Source organism: Macrobrachium nipponense, chromosome 39 (assembly GCF_015104395.2).
Source record: "Macrobrachium nipponense isolate FS-2020 chromosome 39, ASM1510439v2, whole genome shotgun sequence".
Lineage (NCBI taxonomy): Eukaryota > Metazoa > Arthropoda > Malacostraca > Decapoda > Palaemonidae > Macrobrachium > Macrobrachium nipponense.
Genome location: NC_061099.1, coordinates 13,010,923 through 13,031,674, shown reverse-complemented (window position 1 = coordinate 13,031,674; position 20,752 = coordinate 13,010,923). Strand labels below are relative to the sequence as shown.

The 20,752-nt window shown below is 40.9% G+C and overlaps 1 protein-coding gene across 1 annotated transcript in view; it reads right to left on the bottom strand.

Moving 5' to 3' along the window:
* Positions 1-1,090: 1,090 nt before the first annotated feature.
* LOC135209959 (WD repeat-containing protein 18-like) overlaps positions 1,091-20,752 on the bottom strand; it is a 64,626-nt gene continuing 44,964 nt past the window's right edge. The window contains 6 exon segments of the mRNA XM_064242685.1: positions 1,091-1,228; positions 1,632-1,662; positions 2,184-2,341; positions 3,208-3,301; positions 3,303-3,428; positions 9,819-10,060. Of these exon segments, the coding sequence (XP_064098755.1) occupies positions 1,106-1,228; positions 1,632-1,662; positions 2,184-2,341; positions 3,208-3,301; positions 3,303-3,428; positions 9,819-10,060 (774 nt within the window). The 3' untranslated portion in view covers positions 1,091-1,105.

Sequence of the window (20,752 nt, the reverse complement as noted above, 5' to 3'; positions counted from 1 at the left end):
TTTGTATTAGTATCGGAACAAGTGCACTTTCCTTCTAAATTGCACATTGCTGTTTTAACTCTATTTATTCTGCTGATTACAGTTATACAACCTTGCTTCCTTAAAGAGGGCAGTAAACAAATTGTATCATTACACAAATAACAGACCTACAGAATTTTACTTATTGATTCTGATCCATTCATAAATATTTTTTTTCCTGTACTATACCCTTTTCACATAACCTGTCATCCAAAGTATACCTCCACAACTAAATTTTATTGTTCTAGCATTTTTAAATTAAAATCATTCTAGGCGCTTCTGTTCTTGGGTATATTATTAATTGTACACTATTCATCTTTCAGAACAAGGAGGAAGGACAGGCCTCTGGTGACGGGGATGAACCCAAGAGTTACACCAGCAGTGGTCTGAGAACGATAACTTTTTGCTTCTGAAAACATGCTTTCCCATAAACACCATATGACCACTCTCCTGACCATAATTTTTTCTTTGCTTTCCTTTCCAGTCACCATAAGCTCTGTTTTATTGATGCTGATATTCAGCCCACGCCTCTTAGTTAAATAATTCCATCTTGTAAACATTTACATCATCTTTTCCTTGGACTTTCCTGTTAGTACTAGGTCCTCTGCTTAGAGCTATGCACTTATGCTATCAAAATACATAAAAAGCACTCCTCCAATGAAAAAGTTATTGGCTAAGCAAAAACTCCATTCTCACTCACCTCCCCCCCCCACCCCAATTCGTTTTGTTTCCAACCTGTTCGACTCCTTATTGTTGCATCCAACTTTTGTTCATTTAAGTCACCTATCACTACCCTAAGTCTTCTGTTGGTATATCATTAATTTCTTGAAAAAGTATACTACTTCCTTTTAGGTTTTTTTCGGGAAGCATTTCTTGCTCGTATATGCCACCAATATTCTTCCGTCATTCCTGGTTTCAGCTGTCAAAGCTCCAAAGTACAAATTGTTTAGTTAGTTGTATCTACAACTACGTGAAAAACTACAAGAAAATATATCATTACCATATGCTATCGTGCATCAATAAATAAGCAAGATGAAGAATACATTTCTTTATTAAAATATTCTTGTAAAAATCACTAAAACAATTACTAGTCCCCAAGAATGCTCTTAACAGCAAACCTGTATGTTTCTGAATTTACTGATTTGAGCTTATTGGCCATACTTTTTGCATCTGAGGGAGTCTCTTCATGACTGTTGTGTTTACCCCTGACCTGAAATGGAATATTAAAAAAATTATAATTACAGGTTTTTAAATTAATGAAAAAACCATTCACCAAATAACTTACATCAAGCATATTTTACTTAATCAGTTTTTAATTAAAGCAAATACATAACACTTGTATAGAATAAAGTAGTGACAACTGACAACAAAATTTCTTTACAAATTAAACCACAATTTCACAAACAACCATTAATCAAATAAGGCCTTAATTCCATGCAACAGCTCCAGTGCAACCCACTTTACATCCTGAAAGAAAAGAACCCCTTCTTCACATGCTCAGATTATGCTCCATCTTCCTTCCTTGAGAGTGAGGAAGGCCCTAGCGTATCATGAAAATGATGTTGGTCTGATTAAACACTGGGAGTCGCTGCAAGTACTGTATGGAGACATACAACCAATGGGCAAACGGCTGAATTCAGAGCTCTGATTACCACAAAAATAGGTATTGTCCATCTCTAAAAACAGCATTGTTGGATTGCACAATAGGTGCTGTCTGGACCATACAATCGTATGGGCTCTAGGACCATTCTCAAGACTTAGCTACCCTGGCATCATTATGGATTTTGAAAAAGATTTTATCAGTATATGAATGGATTCAACCAAAAACTCCCAACTGAAACAGGAAGCCCTTCCACTGTCCAGAAAAGACCGAGCAGCAAACTGACTCACTCAACCACCACAAGCCCCACTAAATGGTCACAAATTAGTACTATTTTTTCTTCTTTCCTTGAACATTTTGCTTTATGCCCCTTGATGCCTTCTGCAAAGAGTAAGGCTATTCTATGATTATTAGGTTATATTGATTTTTTCTTTTTTGCAAAGTACATATACTATACAGTATACAAAAAATTTAAGTAATTAATTTTCTTACTTACATTCAGCATTATTCAACTCTGATGTTACTATGAGACAACTTAACATACAATCATCAATCTACCGTTTACCTTATATCAGCTGCCTGGGAAAACAAATCCTCCTCGTGTGAAAGGACTTGGCCACGACCCCGTATTGGCACTACAACAGCAGCAAAAAGTGGAGATGTTTGATTTTGAGCAATTGGAGCTAGCACTTCTTGTACATTGAGTTCTGAAGCACCTAAAGTCTGAAACATAAAGAAAGATTATTTTCTACACTGGAAAATTATCACTGTGTGAAAATGACTGAAGAATCTCCTTACCTGATAAATATGCTCTATACACCATCTGCATGTAGTAGTTTTCAAATTAATTTCCCAAATGTACCACTGGCTTTTTATGAACAATCACTCATTAGCAAGGAAAACAACTACTCCAAATAAAGACACAAGAAGAGTAATTAAAAATTAAGGAAAGGTTCCTCTAAGTGGAGTAAAAAAAATTATTTTACTCTTATAATGCATCATTATTTTTCTATCCCCCCCCAAAAAAAAAAACATGATTAAGAGGGCAGCCTCCAAGTATGGTACAATTTTTGTTTCATAATCAACTTAACATGCTTCATGCTTGGGAGCATTCATGCAGTATCTGACTAGATGCTCAAACTCAGTATTTACTATTGTTCCGATGAAAAGTTTTGACAGAGTGCACTTTGCTACAGTCCCCTGTGAGCAACCACCCACCAAGTTGTTAGCTTAAAAGTACATTCCAACTTTTTTAAAATATGGTACTAGCATTATCAAGATATATGTATCATATAGTTTTGTTAGTATATGATACTGAAGCAATTGTGAATGTTTTGCATATTTTCACAATACCCACTAAGTATAAATACTTTGCCAGAATAGTATACAGGCTGTATAGTGCATGAATAACTAAACAAGCAATGATATAGAAAGTGAGGTTCCTATTAAAGTGGAGCTAGATGTTCTAAAAATAACTTAACAAACTATTCAAGGGTCAGGCAATCTGGTAAGTAAAATTTAAATTTAAATTTTTTTATTAACACATTAAAGAAATAAAACCATACAAACCTCTCGGTCTATTTTATAACGACATCAAATTTGTGACAGGCCCCTCGACCTGTGTGTAAAAGCCTCTGAAGAGCAAAATGAGGGTATTTTGCAGTTGAAGATGTGGTTTCCTTGTACTACATTAGTAAGTGACCAAACTTTCACTTCACCATCATCTCCACCAGTGATTACTTGATTACCAGATGTTGTTACTGCTATGCAACGGATAGCATCTTCATGACATTTCGTTCCCAATTTAAAACCTGTAAATAAATGATGTTATTATGATATAACAAAGTTTCATGTATACTTACCTGGCAGTTATATATATAGCTATATTCTCTGTTCGCACTGGCAGAATTTTCAAAAACTCGCGGCAACCGCTAGATCACTGGTAGTTCAGGTGATCGCCACCCCGTTTCCGTGGCGCTGGTACTCGGAATCATTCCCATTTTCGTCAGATTTTTCTCTGAACCCTGTCTCCTGAGGGGAGGTGGGTGGGAATTTAATTATAATATCCTGCCAGGTAAGTATACATTGAAACTTTGTTATATCATAATAACATCATTTTCATGTATGACACTTACCTGGCAGGTATATATATAGCTGATTGACACATTTGGAGGTGGGTCAAAGACAGCAACATTGTAAGAGTTTTTAAAATTTAAAATAAATTCCAAATACTCTTAGATTCCTTACCTGCTAAGTAGCCGACTTCATAAATCCTGCCTCTTAGCCTGCTAAACCTTAGTAGCTCCCAACTAGGATATGACCTAATAGTTGATGAAGCTAAAAACAAGGTCTGACAACTGGACGGGACCAATTCGTTGACAGGAAACCCTAGCCCTCTCTTACCACGGGCATTCATGCTAGGATAAGTTAGGACCACCTGAACCACACACAAAGCTAACATAACACACTACACTTCATAGACTGAAGAGGAAATAACCCTCTCAGACAACCATAAAAACAACACCACTTAATTAAAATACCTAGCATGTTAGTAGCTATGGGGTGGAAACTCCCTTGCCCAATACTGCTCCTGAGGATACATAAGGGCCCAAAGTTTGACAGTTGTCAAAGGTTGTTTTGACGTTCTAAGGTAATGAGACGCAAACACTGAATTAGTCCTCCAAAACGTTGTTTCAATATCTTTGAGGGCCATATTCCTTTTAAATGCCAAAGGAGTATCTACTGCTCTCACTTCATGCGCCTTAACCTTAAGGATGCCGAAATTTTCTTCTTGGCATAACATATGTGATTCTTTAATCAGTTCCCTGAGGAAAAAGGCAATAGCATTTTTGGTCATTGCTCTGCTAGGGTCCTTCACAGAGCACCACAGTGATTCTGAAGTTCCTCTAATATTATTGGTTTTCTCTATATAATAGCGCAAAGCCCTTACTGGACAGAGAACTCTCTCTTGTTCCTGTCCTACCAATCTGAAAGACCCATAATCTCAAAAGACCTTGGCCAGGGATGAGCTGGATTCTTGTTCTTGGCCAAGAAAGCCTCCTGAAAAGAGCAAACTGCCTTGTCATGCTTCCAGCCAACATGTTTGCTAATTGCTTGCAGCTCACTAACCCTTTTAGCTGTGGCCAAGGCCACCAAAAAGATGTCTTTTTCGAGATATCTCTAAACGAAGCTTGATCCATCTGTTCGAACTTATTAGTTCCTAAGAATTTCAGGACCACATTGAGATTCCAGGAAGGTGTTCTGTATCGGTGTTCCTTCCTTGTTCCAAAGGACCTTATGAGGGGTGGTCTCTCAGATCGAGATTATTGGTATTATCTAAACCTCTCTGTGTCTAAATACTGAGGCCAACATACTACGATATCCTTTAATTGTCTGAGTTGACAACCCTACTTCCTTCTTTAAATATAAAAGGAAGTCGGCAATTTGGGTCACAGAGGTACTGGATGAAGAAATCTTCCGACTCTTGCACCACTTACGAAAGATTTCCCACTTCGCCTGGTACACCTTAATAGTCGAGGCTCTTCTTGCTCCGGCCACAGCTCTGGCCGCCTCTCTAGAAAACCCCTCGCTCTGACAAGTCTTTCGATAGTTTGAAAGCAGTCAGACCCAGAGCGAGGGTGTTCTTGTGGTACCTGTTGAAGTGAGGCTGTTTGAGTAGATCTACTCTTGCTGGAAGTGTTCTTGGTACATCTACTGTCCATTCCAGTACCTCTGTGAACCCATCTCGGGCCGGCCAGTAGGGAGCTATGAGAGTCATTCTCGTCCCTTGACTCTCCCTGAATTTCTTCAAAACCTTTCCTAATATCTTGAACGGGGGAAAGGCGTACACGTCTAGCCCCGTCCAATCTAGAAGAAAGGCGTCTACTGCGACTGCTTGACGGTCTGGGACTGGAGAGCAATAAGTCGTCAATCTCTTTGTCATTGCGGTCGCAAACAAGTCCACCACTGGACGACCCCATAATTTCCACATACTCTGGCATACTTCTAGATGAAGAGTCCATTCTGTAGACAGAAGTTGACATTCCCTGCTTCAACGGGTGCCATCCTATTCCACCTCCTCACATTCTCCTCCCCTTGAATGAACCTGGTGAGAAGGGTTACGTTTTCCTTCTCTGCCCATAGAAGGATCTCCTCCGCCAACTTGCAAAGAGAGACTGAATGCGTTCCCCCTTGCTTGCGGATGTACGCCAGAGCTGTGGTATTGTCCGCGTTGACTTGCACCGCCTTGTTGCGGATCACCGCGTTGAACTCTTTCAAAGCCAAGAAAATCGCCATCAGTTCCTTCCTGTTTATATGCCAAGACGCTTCCTCCTTGCTCCAGCGACCTGACACTTCTTGAGGGCCGAGAGTCGCTCCCCAGCCTGCGTCCGACGTGTCTTGAAAACAATACAAGGTCTGGGTTCTTCTGCTGGAGCGATGCTCCCTCCGCTAACTTCCCCGAGATTAGCCACCAAAGTAATTCCTCTTTGATCTTGCGAGGAATTCGAAACAGGAAGGAATCCGGTTGTGATTTTCTTGGCCAGACTTGGTTCAAAAATATTTGCAACGGTCTCATGTGAAGCCTTCTAGAGAAACGAACCGTTCCAGTGACGAGAGAGTCCCAGTAAGCTCATCCACTCTCGTGCAGAACATTGTTCTTTCTCTAGAAAGGCTTGTACTTTCCGGATGCATTGAGCTTGCCTGTCGGGAGATGGAAAAGCCCGAAAAGTCGCTGAGGAAATCAGAATCCCCAAATAAACTAGCTCCTGATTGGGGATCAGATTCGACTTTTCTAAGTTCACCATCAGCCCTAATTCGTTCGTTAATGCCAACGTCATTTCTAAGTCCTCCAGACATTGTCTTCTTGATTGGGCTCTTATGAGCCAATCGTCTAGGTATAGAGACACTCTTATCCCTAGAATATGTAGCCACTTCGCCACGCTTGACATCACTCCATTGTAAAACTTGTGGGGCTGTGCACAGTCCGAAGCAGAAGGGCTTTGAACTGAAAGACCCTGTCTGGATCACAAATCTTAAGTACTTCCTGGATCCTGCATGAATTGGGATAATGAAAATAGCGTCTTGTAAGGTCCAGGGTAACCATCCAGTCCCCTGGACGCCACCGCTGCCAGTACTGAATCGGTCGTCTCCATAGTAAATTTTGTCTTCTCCACAAATAAGTTGAGTTGACTTACGTCCAGTACTGGTCTCCATCCCCGAGGATTTCGCTACTCAAGAAAAGCCGGTTGTAAAATCCCGGGGATAAGTGATCCAGAACAGGTTCTATTGCTCCTTTCCTGAGCATAGAAAGTACTTGCTCTTGCAGTGCTTCTTGTTTCCCTGGATCGCTGTAGTGAGCTCCAAGCTCTCTTGGCGATGTCGAAAGAGGTGGTTTCTTCAGAAAAGGAATCTTGTAACCTTCCTTGGCTACCGTGACAACCCAAGGATCTGCTCCCTTTTCTTGCCAAATCTCCCAAAACTTCTGGAGTCTGGCCCCAACTGATGTCTGAAGGACTTGTTCTTCAGTGTTTATTACTGGGTTTCGAACCCCTCTTGGGAGGAGCTCTTCTTCCTCTGAAGGAAGGACAAGAAAAGGACTTGCCTCGAAAGGGCTGACTAGCCTGTCTGACTCCTTAGGTGTCTTCTTAACCACTTTGGTGGATAAAAACCAAAAAATTTCCTTACCGAAGACGTTAAAAGATCCTGCGTCGCTTTCTGAGTCAGGGAAAGCGAAATATCCTTGATATAGATCCAAAGGAAATAACTGATCCGAGAGTGGGGAAAAAACCAATTCGGAATTTCTGAGCGTTAGAAACGCCCTTTGCAGCAAAAGAGTACAGGAGTGACCTCTTCTTTAAAACTCCTGCGGTGAAAAGCGATGCTAACTCATTCGCCCCATCCCTTAGGGCTTTGTCCATGCAGGACATAATACTGCTTGGAAGTTGCGAAGAAGTTGATTCCTTATCTTCCAAGGTTCGTCCCAGAGCCCCCAAGGACAATCAAGAAAATTAAAAACCTCGAATGTCCGGAAATACCTTTCAAGAGATGATCTAACTCTGATGACGTCCACCAAACTTTAGCCGAATTCAAAGCATGTCTGCGGGAACTGTCAACAATGTTGGAAAAATCCCCCTGGGAGGCGGTAGGAACTCCCAGGCCCAGACTTTTCCCCCGTCACATACCAGATTCCGGACTTCGATGCTAATTTGGCTGGAGGGAAGGAGAAAGAAGTCTTGCCCGCTTCCCTCTTTTCTTTCAACCAACGTATCGATCCTTTGAAGAGCCTTCTTTGCTGTAATTGAAAGCTTCATCTTCAAAAACGATGACTTCTTCGGTGTTTTATTCTTGGAGAATTGAGAAAGGGGTGACATCGGAGCTGAAGGCTGAAATTCCCCTTCAAAATTGACAGAAGGCAATCAGTTAACTTATTGTAGTCTGAAGAAGGTGCTTCACCATCTTTCTCTTCTTCAGACGCTAAGTCTTCCATCTCCTCTTGCTGCCGAAGAAACATCTTGTAATCCAAGGTCTTGGAGGACTTGACGGGGAGAGAAACGTCCTTACGTCTCGTAGGAGGATGTTCCGTTGCTTCCCACGATTTAACTAGATCGGCTAACCTTCCTTGCATCTCTTTAAGAACGTCCTTAGTCTCTGTTTCCTGACGGGATGCCTGAGCATGCGGGGAACGAAGACGAGAAGTATTGCTACGACGAGAAACTCGAACCTGAGGTCTACGAGAAGGAGAAGATACAGGAGAAACTGCCAGGATGCAGAAGGAGGGCTCCTATCAGGCAAACCGCCGTCTAATGAAGTCTTGCGTCCTGCCTTGAACGAAAAGTTCTCCTCCTTTTAACCGGAACCACGTCCTCATCGTCACTAGATGAGAAAATCTCGGGGCTACTCCACCCGCTCTGAGCGTCAAGTTCATCCTGAGATGACGTAGGTCTATGCGTCCTCTTCAGCGGACGCGATTCTTCCGCATAGCGTCGATATCTGCCTGACACAGAACTATCGGTAGAAGAAAAACACTTCCCAGTGTCGCCATTTTCTATGGCGCACTGCTGCAGCTGGGAACGCAAACAGGTACTGCCTGAAGGGACGACTGATCGTAAGGGAACCCCTCTCGCCTCCCTTCGACTGTCGACATGCCTTCTCCCTTGGGTCTGGGAGCTTGGCAGAGGCCTAGGTCTAGGAGCACGAGAGAGACGATCAGCCTCCCCCTCCACTACTGACACTCTCAAAAGCACCCACTTTGTCTGTAAGACGCTGAATCTGATCGCCCATTGACGCAAGGGCGGCAAACACTTTCACATATTAGGATCCTCAGAAACAGCAGCAGGCGCAGGAGAAACCTGAGGAGAAGGATCTACAACTTCTACTTGGGAAGGAGGAGGAGAAATAACAGAGGCATTCAAGGCCTTACTAGAAGAGCCTGACCTCTCACTCCGAGACACCGATCTCCTTACTCTATCCTTTTCTAGTCTCTCAACATATTTAGTGAAAGTCTTCCATTCCTTCTCATTTAAACTTTCACACTCATTACATCTATTATCCCAAGTACACACACCCTCTCTACACTTCTTACATACTGTGTGAGGGTCTACCGAGGCTTTCGGCAGTCTCACCTTGCACCCTTCTTTCACACACACTCTAAATACTAAACCAGAATCAGACATTATAAGAAATTCCAAACGCGATTGCCAATCCAACTTTCCAATACGATACCCAATAAATCCATCAAAATACAGCGAAAGTCAGCTAACGAGTTCGAAATTCTAGCAGGGAACCCACAACAATGTTGCGGTCGGCTGGCAGAAAAAATCTGACGAAAATGGGAATGATTCCGAGCACCAGCGCCACGGGAACGGGGTGGCGATCACCTGAACTACCAGTGATCTAGCGGTTGCCGCGAGTTTTGAAAATTCTGCCAGTGCGAACGAGAATATAGCTATATATATACCTGCCAGGTAAGTGTCATACATGAAAATATTATGTAATAGTAAAAAAATAAATAGGAGTTGAAGTTAGCCCAAAATTTTCTAGAGGTGACATCCTTAGGGATTGTCAAAGTTTCAAGAGCTAATTTCCACAAAACTGCAAATGATGTCACCAGTGTCTCATGGAGTTAACTACATTCTTCTACACTACGAAACAAAAATTAAATCCAATGGCAAGAATATCACACATAATAACTTATGTGCTTACCTCAACATCACCTATGGGAGGGTGAGGCAAAAGGTTGACAACACCTGCAGTACCATTATCATGCCCTAAGAAGATCTGAGATCCAAGAGTATTGCATGCTATGCTTGTAACACTTCTGTCAGTCACAAGATCGTACAAGGTCTCTCCTGTGACCAAATCAAATACTCTAGCTGTATGATCTAGTGAAGATGAAATTAAGAAACCTTTAGTTCCCGTCGAAGTTATCGTTAAACCAGTAACCTGAAAAGAATAACAGTATGTCATTACAAGATCAAAATAAAAAACTAAAAGAAATTCCTTCTTTAACAAACGAATCTAAATGTAAGCCTTCTCTAACATACAAATCTAAATGCAAATCTTTTCTTTACATGTGAAGTAATTATTATAAAATACCATTATGGATATAATAGATACTGTTGTGACAGATGAGCAGGTCCTAGATAAGGTAAAGCATTCCTGTTACCTTAGAGACACACACACTTAACCTTGAAGCAGAAGTTGAAAGACCAGTAAGAAAAATAAGAAAGCTGCAAAGATGAAGTGGCAAATGATAGCTAGCCTACTAATAAATAAAAACTTATTTTTTATAATAAAACAAAGTTGTAATTATACTTGCCCAGTAATTATATGGCTATAAATTCCACTTTTACTGCAGCTTGAATTCAAAACACTTCAAACCATTGTGTAGGCAACGAGTCCTGCCCACTAGCAGGAGAATAGGAACGACTGTGAGCAGCAAGCTCAGTTTGTCCATGCCTTATGTCCATCAGAAGGAAGGAGTGAGGGCTGTGATCATGTATTACTGGGTAAGTATAATTAAAACTGCATTTTATTAGGAAAATGTTGTTAAGAACTTACCAGTAATTACATAGCTGATTCCCACATTGAAGGAGGTGGGAGAATGGGACATATTACTACTACAAAATATTTTATGCAATAACCTGAAATAGAGATGCTGCTAGCATTGATAAGGAAATGACAAGCATTGTACAATGCTTGTCATTTCCTTATCAGTTAAGAGAGCTACTGGGATACTGCCTCTGGCTGGTGCTCATCTTAACCTGTAGGGGTGTGGTAGCATAGCCAAGAGTCACCTACTACAAAGTGGAAGCTTTACAGTGTGATAGGTAACCGCCCTTGCCCTGGGCCAACACCTTAATTTTAAAATCAACCATACAATATTGTCGCCTAAACTAAGATAAATCCACAAGCCATCCACTGGTGGGTGCTTCATGTGAATTGCACCTCCTGGCTCTGCAAGAACTTGACGACCTTATCTATAAGGTTGAAGGGCTATAGGAAAAAATCCTATGCTTCCTACCTCTATACCATGCCAGTCACTAGATATGCTCTGAACACACTTTTAACTTCCATAAAATTATTGAGAAACAAGAACGACATTCCCAGTAGTTTGAAAGCAGAATGGACATAAGAGGCATAAAACATATGTAGCTAAGGAGTAGGGGTTTACTTTGGCTTCCTTAGCTTTACTTATATGAAGGCAAACTGCTCTCCTAATTCTGAGTGTGCCTCAAGGTAAAAGTCCATAAGTGTAAACATGTTCTTGTCAGTGGATGAAACGGATCTTGCCATACTGTTATATGCAAAGGAGGGTCCTTTGAAAACTCCAAATGAACAGGGTCCTCCCTAGTCTCCCAAAGAGGTCAAAAGTACTTAGATGCTCAGAGAAATGATCTGGTTGTCAGGTCTGTAGCTGGTGGGGTCCAGAAGTGCTGTACGTCAGTTGAGCTATGAGCTCGGGACTGGTGGGCGCTCATGGAGCTCTGCGTAAGAGATGATGCCAGGTCGTAACCTGCGCCAAATGAATAGGGTGCTAGGTGAGCTGAACTCAAACAAGCTGCAATTCTCGTGGCTCTATGGCTGATGTCAGACAGTAGCTTACTCCAGATTGTAGCTGTCAACCGGCGAACTGGGCATCCGACAAGCTAGAAATTCAAGGTATGAAGGAGTTATGGGAGTTCCATTTGACAACGTCCTAGAGAGATAGAGAGAGGGGGGTAATTTGTGGTTGGATGGTTAACGATTGAATTGGCTGTTGGTTGAGTTCTGGGTTGTCTGCTGGTGCAGTTGGAGTTTAGAATTATGGTTAGAGGTTTCTGTGTTTTTTTTTGTGTTTTTTTGGGGGTGAGTCTTGAGGCAGAGCCTGTGAAGATCAGGAGTGTTGGCAGCGGTCAGTGGAAAGTGTTGAGGGCATTGAAAGTCATTTAAGTAGTGTGTTATTGGTGTGTTGCTGATTGCTGTTAAGTTTGATATTAGTTACTTAGGGTTGTTATGCCTGTGTTTGATTAGCTGTGCTTGTGAGTTTCTGTTGGCTTATATGCGAGTTGTTATGGTTGAGGGTTGTTGTTGTTGGGGAGCTGTTGTGGTTTCTTGGAGTGGTTGTGAGTTGTTGAGGGTTGTTGTTGGTGAGTTGTTGTAATTTCTTGGTGTTGTTAGTGGGTAAGTGTGTTGCCTTTTTTGTGTTGGTGATTGTTTGTGCAGTGGTCTTTTGTTGTGGTTGTGTTCCTTGTTTGTTGTGTTGTGGCTGTGCTTGTTTGTTTACTGTGGTTGAGTTGTGGTTGTATTCCTTGTTTGTGGTTGTGTTGTTGTGGTCCTTGGTTGTTGTATTTGTTGTTGTCTTGTTGTTGTTGGTATCTGCGACCTCGACCAGCAGACAGCACAGCATACCCCGGAGTATCTGGAGTTGGGTGAGTACATGCATGTGTTTTTTTTTTTTTTTTTTCTGTGTAGGTAGGCCAATTGTCCTGCGTGTATTCAGTAGTGTAAAGAAGAAAGTGTGACTGAGGGTGGGTTTGGCACTTGGATTGGTTAAGTTTATGTGGGGGGGATTTTGCCACTTGATTTTTAAGCTTGTAATCCCACCACACAGGTACTGTAAAGCTCTAACTCAGAGAGCCAGACTTTTAGCTGGCTCTAGGAGAGTTGGATGCCACTAGAGCTAAGAGTTCTGGTTTCACTTCTTGGGAAAATAAAATGCGGAGGACGATTATACTTCCAGTAGGACGATGTAGAATGTAAGTAAGGGATATATTGTACATGAAAGCTAAAGAAGAGGCTGCGTCCCACTAGTATGTCCTATTCCAACTTATAGGTTACTCGCAAGAGTGACTTCTGAGTAAGGGGATCGAGAGGAGAAAAACAGGGGGACATACATCCAGGTTCCAGGAGACATGATCCCTTCCTCGCTTGGACACTGGCTTCTACTGCTGCAAAGGGAAAACACCTTCACTTTTCAGGAGTTAAGTACATCTTAGTTTAACCAGACCACTGAGCTGATAACAGCTCTCCCAGGGCTGGCCAGTAGGATTAGATATTTTTACGTGGGCTAGGAACCAATTGGTCACCTAAGTAATGGGACCTACAGCTTATTGTGGGATCTGAACACTGTATCAAGAATGAATTTCTATCACCAGTAATAAACCTTCTGATTCCGCATTGTCAGAGCCCAGAATCGAACTTCAGACCACCAGATTGGTGGCCGAGAGCGAAAACCACTCATCCAACGAGGAACTTTCACTTTTTAGGAGGAGGTTTGGATGTTGAATTCTGAAGCCTGGAGGGGAATCCGACATTCACTCTCAGTCTGGATTGTGACTTTGTCTACCCCTTCAAAAGGGCAACTGTTGTACAGAGGAAGAGACTCAGCACTCAGAGTCAAACCTCCCTAGAACGTGTCGAAGATTATGCAACAAGTCCTGAGTTGACTTCTTTTGGCAACTCAGAAGCGATACCCACTTCCACCCTGCTATTGCAAAAGGAAATCATGAACTATGGAGACAACACAAGTACTGACTTCTGTGCTGAATATACACCTTTAAAGTAAAGGAAAACCAAAGTTCACATTTCTTAAGTATCCCCAGAGTAAAGGTCGATGCCACTCCAGGGAGCCACTCTAACTGCTCTGTCAATACATGAAGAATAGCAAAACAAACCAGCAGAAAGATCAGAAAGTATAGACGGATGATCTTGGATATTCTTGACCAGAGCGCCTACTGTCCAATCCAAAAAGCTGAACACCCTCAAACACCTTGAAAAGATTCCTAAGAAAGTGATCCAACTTGGCTGACGAAAAACATAACTTTAGCAGTCGAGAAATCAGTCCCCTTGGAACGAGGCAAATACACCCAGAGCATAATATGAGTGTCTTCTCTTCAATAATCACAGAGGGAAACAGAAGGCAGCCTTCCCTTGTTCCCTTTGTCCCCTAACCATCAGTCTAGTTCATTCAGGGTCTTCCTTGCTGAAGTAGATAGCACTATAACAGGTAGTTTAACTGTATCTGGGAATAAACTACTCATTTGGAAGGGCTGGGAAGTTCTTCAAAAAAGAAAACAAAGAAGGGAAGCATAAACAGTTAGAGCCCTCATCCAGATTTTGATTCTCTTCTGCTGAGAAGCAAACTGGCGACAAAGCTCTCTCATTAGCCCATGAACAAAGAGTTTTCATCAAGTTACAAATAAAAAAAAAAGATAAAACAATCATATGCATCTCCAGGCTAAGGAACAGAAATAGCCATACAAAAAGTTGAGAAAGAAGAACAAGAGGGAGAGAAGAAGCTGCTCTGCCTCAGTTATAAGATAAAGAAATGAAAAGGAGTTAGGTTAATTGTAAAGTAGAAATATTGTGTTATATCTAATTTAGAAACATCTGTATTTTTGGGGGTTACTTTGTTGCAGAAAAAGGATAATGTACATGAATTAAAATAAACATTTTGAAGTAACATAAAGTAGAGTTAAACTAAATAATAATAAAGAAATAAATAAGGAAATAAAGCTTTGCACCTCATAACAGTGTATGTGCCAGCCGCTTAGGAACCAGGAACCAACCAGGAACTACACTCGGTGTAATCACCAGAGCAACTACTGCCAACGTTGGACTGGTGAGAACATACCAACTGGTACAGTACTCAAAGATACATCTAAGGACAGGCTTGTGGAACCAATGGGAACTGAAGAAGGAAGATAACCAGCTACCCTAGTGAAAAAAGGAGGCAAGAGGACACAACCAGTACTAATACACTCAACAATGGCGCAGACGAATCACCAACTGCCGTAGCACCGCAAGAACCGCAGAAGACATATTACATCTCGAAGCCCAGTAAGGATGAATATAAGCGGGGTTGCGGAAGACTCTGCAATCACCTGTGAACTGTCCAGAGAACTACAGGACCCATGAAAGGTGCTAAGAAGACAGCCCCACCAAGAGTACACCTCCCCTCAACCCCGAGGAGAGAGAGGGAGTCACCGAAATCCCCCCATTACAGGATTGGACTAATGATAATTCTTTGCTTTGCTGTGTTAATGTACAGAAAACAGGATTAGCAAGAGAAGACTCCGAAGCAACCTCTGAAGAATTACCCAGTAAAGAAGATTGTGTAAAGACATTAGAAGAAGTTTTAGAAGAAATTGGGGGAAAGGAAACTCAGAAGCAGCGGAAGAGGCCATAGTTTTTGGAGAAAGAAACTAAACTGACTCTGTTTCCCCTTGATAATCTTGACAAATATTATTAACAAACTCAGGAAAATTCTTCAAGACATGATCGTGAATACAGGCAGTATTTAAGTTACAATAATTCGTCTGTCGATAATTCAATTTTACGATGAGATTAGCAATTAATATTTTGAAAATACATATTTCTATATTTTGCGCACAATGGGTGCAGGCAGCAGTGTCCAATCAGGGAGCGAGAGAAGCCAATTACAATCATCTAACTTCTTAACTTTCATATCTTTATACCATCTTCTCAGTTAAATTGTCTAAAAAAGTTTCAAGAGAATGACGAAAGTAATGTCTTAATATTATACTTGTATAAATGTGTACAGCCATGAACAACCAAACAAGAAACTACTTTTGTTTGTTAATACAACCAAATCCGATAATAAAAACATCAGTTTTGCTTGTATTTCAACCATCGTACCACGGTAAACACTTACCGTAGGTATGTTATAAATGATGTTACGTGGAATAGGACTGATATAATTTATGTAATAACTTACTTGCTGTGAGATCATCATGGCAATATTCTCTTTTAAATTTAAATGCAATATGTAGCTGAAGCTGATAAAGTAATATTCAGACTGCTAATGATTAATATCATAGATCAGCAAGCGCAGATCAAAACTCCCAAACTTTGATATGAACTCAAACACCCAAGGTAAAATGAGAAAAAATTTAATCAAAACTACTGGCATGAAAGAGCTCATTTACCATTGTTTTCACACCAATAATAAAAGAAAAGAAATAACATAAAGATTGTACATAGTTAACTGATGAAAATGAGTGAAAGCAAAACGGAATCACTGGATTTTACACAATCTATTAACCTTTACTGCCGACTGGACGTAATTTTACGTCGACATTTTTTGTCTCTCGTGTGCCGACTGGACGTATTTTACGTCGACTTACAAAAGTTTTTTTTTAAATTCGCGGAAAACAAAAAAAATACTTATAGGCCTACCAGCCTAAAACTTTTGAATCACGCGCCTTGGGGGGATGCTGGGAGTTCACGGATCAAGGTGTTGTTTTGTTTACAATCGTTACGCAGGCGCGCAAGCGCGAATTTCTTTCTTGCCGCACTAAAAAAGTATCTGTGACACATCTCGGAAATTATTTCGTCACTTTGACATAATTTTGTACCATTGTAAATTAGCCGTTACATGAAGTATATATATGAAAATGTGCACATTTTATGTAGAATACAACAATAAAATACTCATGATTGTAGCTTTTATCAGTTTTGAGATATTTTCATATAAATAACGATAATTGCCAAAATTTCAACCTTCGGTCAACTTTGACTCTACGAAATGGTCGAAAAACGCAATTGTAAGCTAAAACTCTTATATTTTAGTAATATTCAATCATTTACCTTAATTTTGCAAATAATTGGAAGTCTCTAGCACAATTTATTTTGATTTATGGTGAATTAATGAAAAACTTTTTCCTTACGTCCGCGCGGTAACTCATTCCGAAAAAAACCATACATGCGATTGTGGTAATGTTTGCACCATTTTAAAATTAGCCGTTATATAAAGTTTTATATATGGAAATGTGCACAATTTCATGCACAATACAACTAAAAACAACCCATGGTTGTAGCTTTTATCAGTTTTGAGATATTTCATATAAATAACGATAATTGCAAAAATTTCAACCTTCGGTCAACTTGCTCTACTGAAATGGTCGAAAAACGCAATTGTAAGCTAAAACGCTTATATTCTAGTAATATTCAAGCATTTACCTTCATTTTGCAACAAATTGGAAGTCTCTAGCACAATATTTCGATTTATGGTGAATTTATGAAAAAAATAACATTTTCTTTACGTCAGCACAGTAACTCTTCCGAAAAAATCATACGTGCAATTGTGGTAATGTTTGCACCATTTTAAATTAGCCGTTTTACATAAAGCTTTATATATGAAAATGTGAGCAATTTCATGTAGAATACAACAAAAATAATTGAAGGTTGTAGCTTTTCTCATTTTTTGAAATATTTGCATATAAATCACAAAAATAAATGAAAAAAAAAATCACATTCGGTCAACTTTTGACTCTACCGAAATGGTCGAAAAACGCAATTGTAAGCTAAAACTCTTACAGTCTAGTAATATTCAGTCATTTATCTTCATCTTGAAACAAATTCGAAGTCTCTAGCACAATATTTAGATTTATGGTGAATTTTAAAATAATCTTTCCTTCCCTCCGCGCGCGGATTCTCCGCCACAAATCTCCGAAATGCGTACGTCCCATTCTCGGAATATTTGATCAGTTTCATATTAGGCATTTCATGGAGTTTTATATATGAAAATGTGCGCAATTTCATGTAGAATAAAACGAAAAATATTTGAAGGTTGTAGCTTTTCTTATTTCCGAAATAATTGCATATAAAAAATATATATATAAAAAAAATTCGACATTCGGTCAACTTTAGCTCGTCAGAATATGGTCGAAAACTGCAATTGTAAGCTAATACTCCTACAGTATAGTAATATTCAATCATTTGTCTTCATTTTGAAAGAAATTGGAAGTCTCTAGGACAATATTTAGATTTATGGTGAATTTTGAAAAATATTGTTTACGTCCCGCGTTACGAATTCATGCATTATTTTGTGATAATATTTTTCTCTGTGTTGCTTTTATCGTTTTTACAATGTGTTATATACCAAAATGATCGCAATTTAGTGTACATTACAACGAAAAAAAAGTAACTTGTTACCTTTAACCGTTTTGCGCACAGCACGATTTGAATACAATTATATATGAAATTTTGTTTTTGCGCTATCATATATCGCATTATTTATTACATGATAATGATAATTTTTTTGCATTTCTGATGGTTGCTACGTTGCATACTAAACTCCAGCCAATGACAAAAAAAAGGAGCCAAAAATGAACTCTTAATCTTGAAAACTATGCGCGCTGTGATTTTTTGAAAAAATATTTTTTCCGCTTCCGCGCTCACTCTGAAACACCTCCGTCACACGGGAGACAATTTTTTTTTACCGCTTCGGCGTTTAAGGGTTAATGAAAAAAATCATTCAGTTCACAATGAGACATATTAAAGTCAAATTTTGACTTAAAAAACGTCGTATAACAAAAAGTCATTTTGCTCTATATAAGTAAAGTATATCTAGATATTAATTTATGCTAACTAGGAACAAGAGCATTTGCTGAGAACAAGGTGGTTATAAGATGATGTACAACCTTGGTTCCTTCCCACCTGTTTAGCAAAGTAGACTCTGTGATAACTGTCACTTAAGCCTGCTTCTGCTTAATCAGAGTTGCCAGCCAGGTGGAGACCTGTATCCTGGTGCGGCGTCTTGGATGCTCTGTCAACGGGGACGTGACCTCAACGTGACAAGACCATCGAGCCATACATATGAGGGCTACGAAGAAACTGACCACCACCTGACCAACTATCCAAGACCCCCTGAACACTAAACTAAGAGATGGGAGATCTTCACACAAGACTCACCACAAACCAAACACACAACTTACCAAACTAAACCTAAACCTAACTAAGGATAGGGAAAGAGCTACCTCCAGCCCCCAAGACTGTCTGCAGAAAACGTATGGCCCAAGAGAATTACAGTCGTCATAAATCATTCTCACATCCCTTAGGTAATGTGAGGCGAAGACAGAGTTGCTCCTCCAAAAGGTGCCATCAAGATTGTCCTTGATTGACATGTTCTTTTGGAAGGCAAGAGAGGTAGCGACAGCTCTAACTTCGTGAGCTTTCACTCATAAGAGGCTCAAATCAGTCTTCTGGCAAGATGAATGAGCCTCTTTAATGACGTCCCTCAAAAAGAAAGCAACAGCATTCTTAGATAAAGGTAATTCTGGTCTCTTCACAGAGCACCAGAGATTACCTGAGGGACCTCTTACTTCTTTTGTTCTATGCACATAGAACTTGAGAGCTCTGACAGGGCACAGGGCTCTCTCTGGTCTTGGCCCACCAGACTTGACATACCCTTGATCTCGAAGCTTTTCGGCCAAGGGTTAGAAGGATTTTCATTCTTTGCCAAGAAAGTTGGGCTCAAAGAGCAGACAGCGTTGTCTCCTTTGAATCCCACTAGATGACTAAAAGCTTGGATTTCACTAACTCTCTTCGCCGTCGCCAGAGAAGTTAGGAAAAGAGCCTTCCTTGTCAAGTTCCGAAGAGACGCTGCTTGAAGAGGTTCAAAAGGACTTGACATTAAGAACCTAAGAACTACGTCAAGGTTCCATGAAGGCGGTCTCGCTTGAGGAATCTTCGAAGTCTCAAAAGATTTCAAGAGATCATGAATATCCTTATTGTCCGAAAGGTCTAGGGCCTCTGTGCCTAAAAACTGCTGACAACATGCTCTTATATCCCTTAATGGTAGGGACTGCTTAATTTCTGCACATTCCTAAGAAAGAGCAGAAAATCGGCTATCTGGTTCACAGAGGTCGTGGAAGAGGAAACTCCCTCCTTTTTACACCATGCCCTTAAGGAAGCCCACTTCGATTGGTATACAGCTCTTGTAGATGTACGTCTTGCATTTGCGATTGCTCTCGCAGCTGCTTTCGAAAAACCTCTCGCTCTGGCCAACTTTTCGATAGTCTGAACGCAGTCAGACCCAGAGCGGAGAGGTTTTGGTGATACCTTTCGAAGTGAGGCTGTTTGAGTAGATCTTTCCTCCAGGGCAATGTCCTGGGAAAGTCTACAAGGAAAGACATGACCTCTGTGAACCATTCTCTCGCTGGCCACATCGGGGCGATCAGGGTCAACCTCGTCCCTTCTGAAGCCGCAAACTTCCTCATGACTTCCTCCATGATCTTGAATGGCGGGAAGGCATACAGGTCTAGGCCCGTCCAACTCCATAGCAACGCTCCACAGCGATTGCTTCTGGATCTAGGACGCCGGGGAGCAAGTACAGAGGAAGCCTCTTGGTCCTCAACGTCGTGAATAAGTCGACCAGAGGACGTCCCCACAACTTCCAAAGGTCTCGACACACGTCTTTGTGTAAGGTCCATTCCGTCAGTAGGATTTGTTCCTGACGACTGAGAAGGTCCGCCCTGACGTTTGCACTCCTGCAAGAACCTCGTCAGGATCGTAACCTTTCTCCTTTTTTGCCCACAGCAGAATCTCCTTCGCTAGGTGAAACAAAATCCTGGAGTGTGTTCCTCCCTGATTCTTCAAATACGCGAGGGCTATGGTATTGTCCGAGTTGACTTGAACGATTTTGTTTGTCAATCTCCCTTCGAAGAACTGCAGAGACAGAAAGATCGCTGCTAGTTCTTTTACATTGATGTGCCAGGCTGCCTGTTCCCCTCTCCAGGAGCCTGACACTTCCTCCCCTCCTAGTGTTGCTCCCCAGCCCGCGATGGAAGCGTCTGAGAACAACACTAGGTCGGGGCTCAGAAGACTTAGGGACAAGCCCTCTTGTAGCTT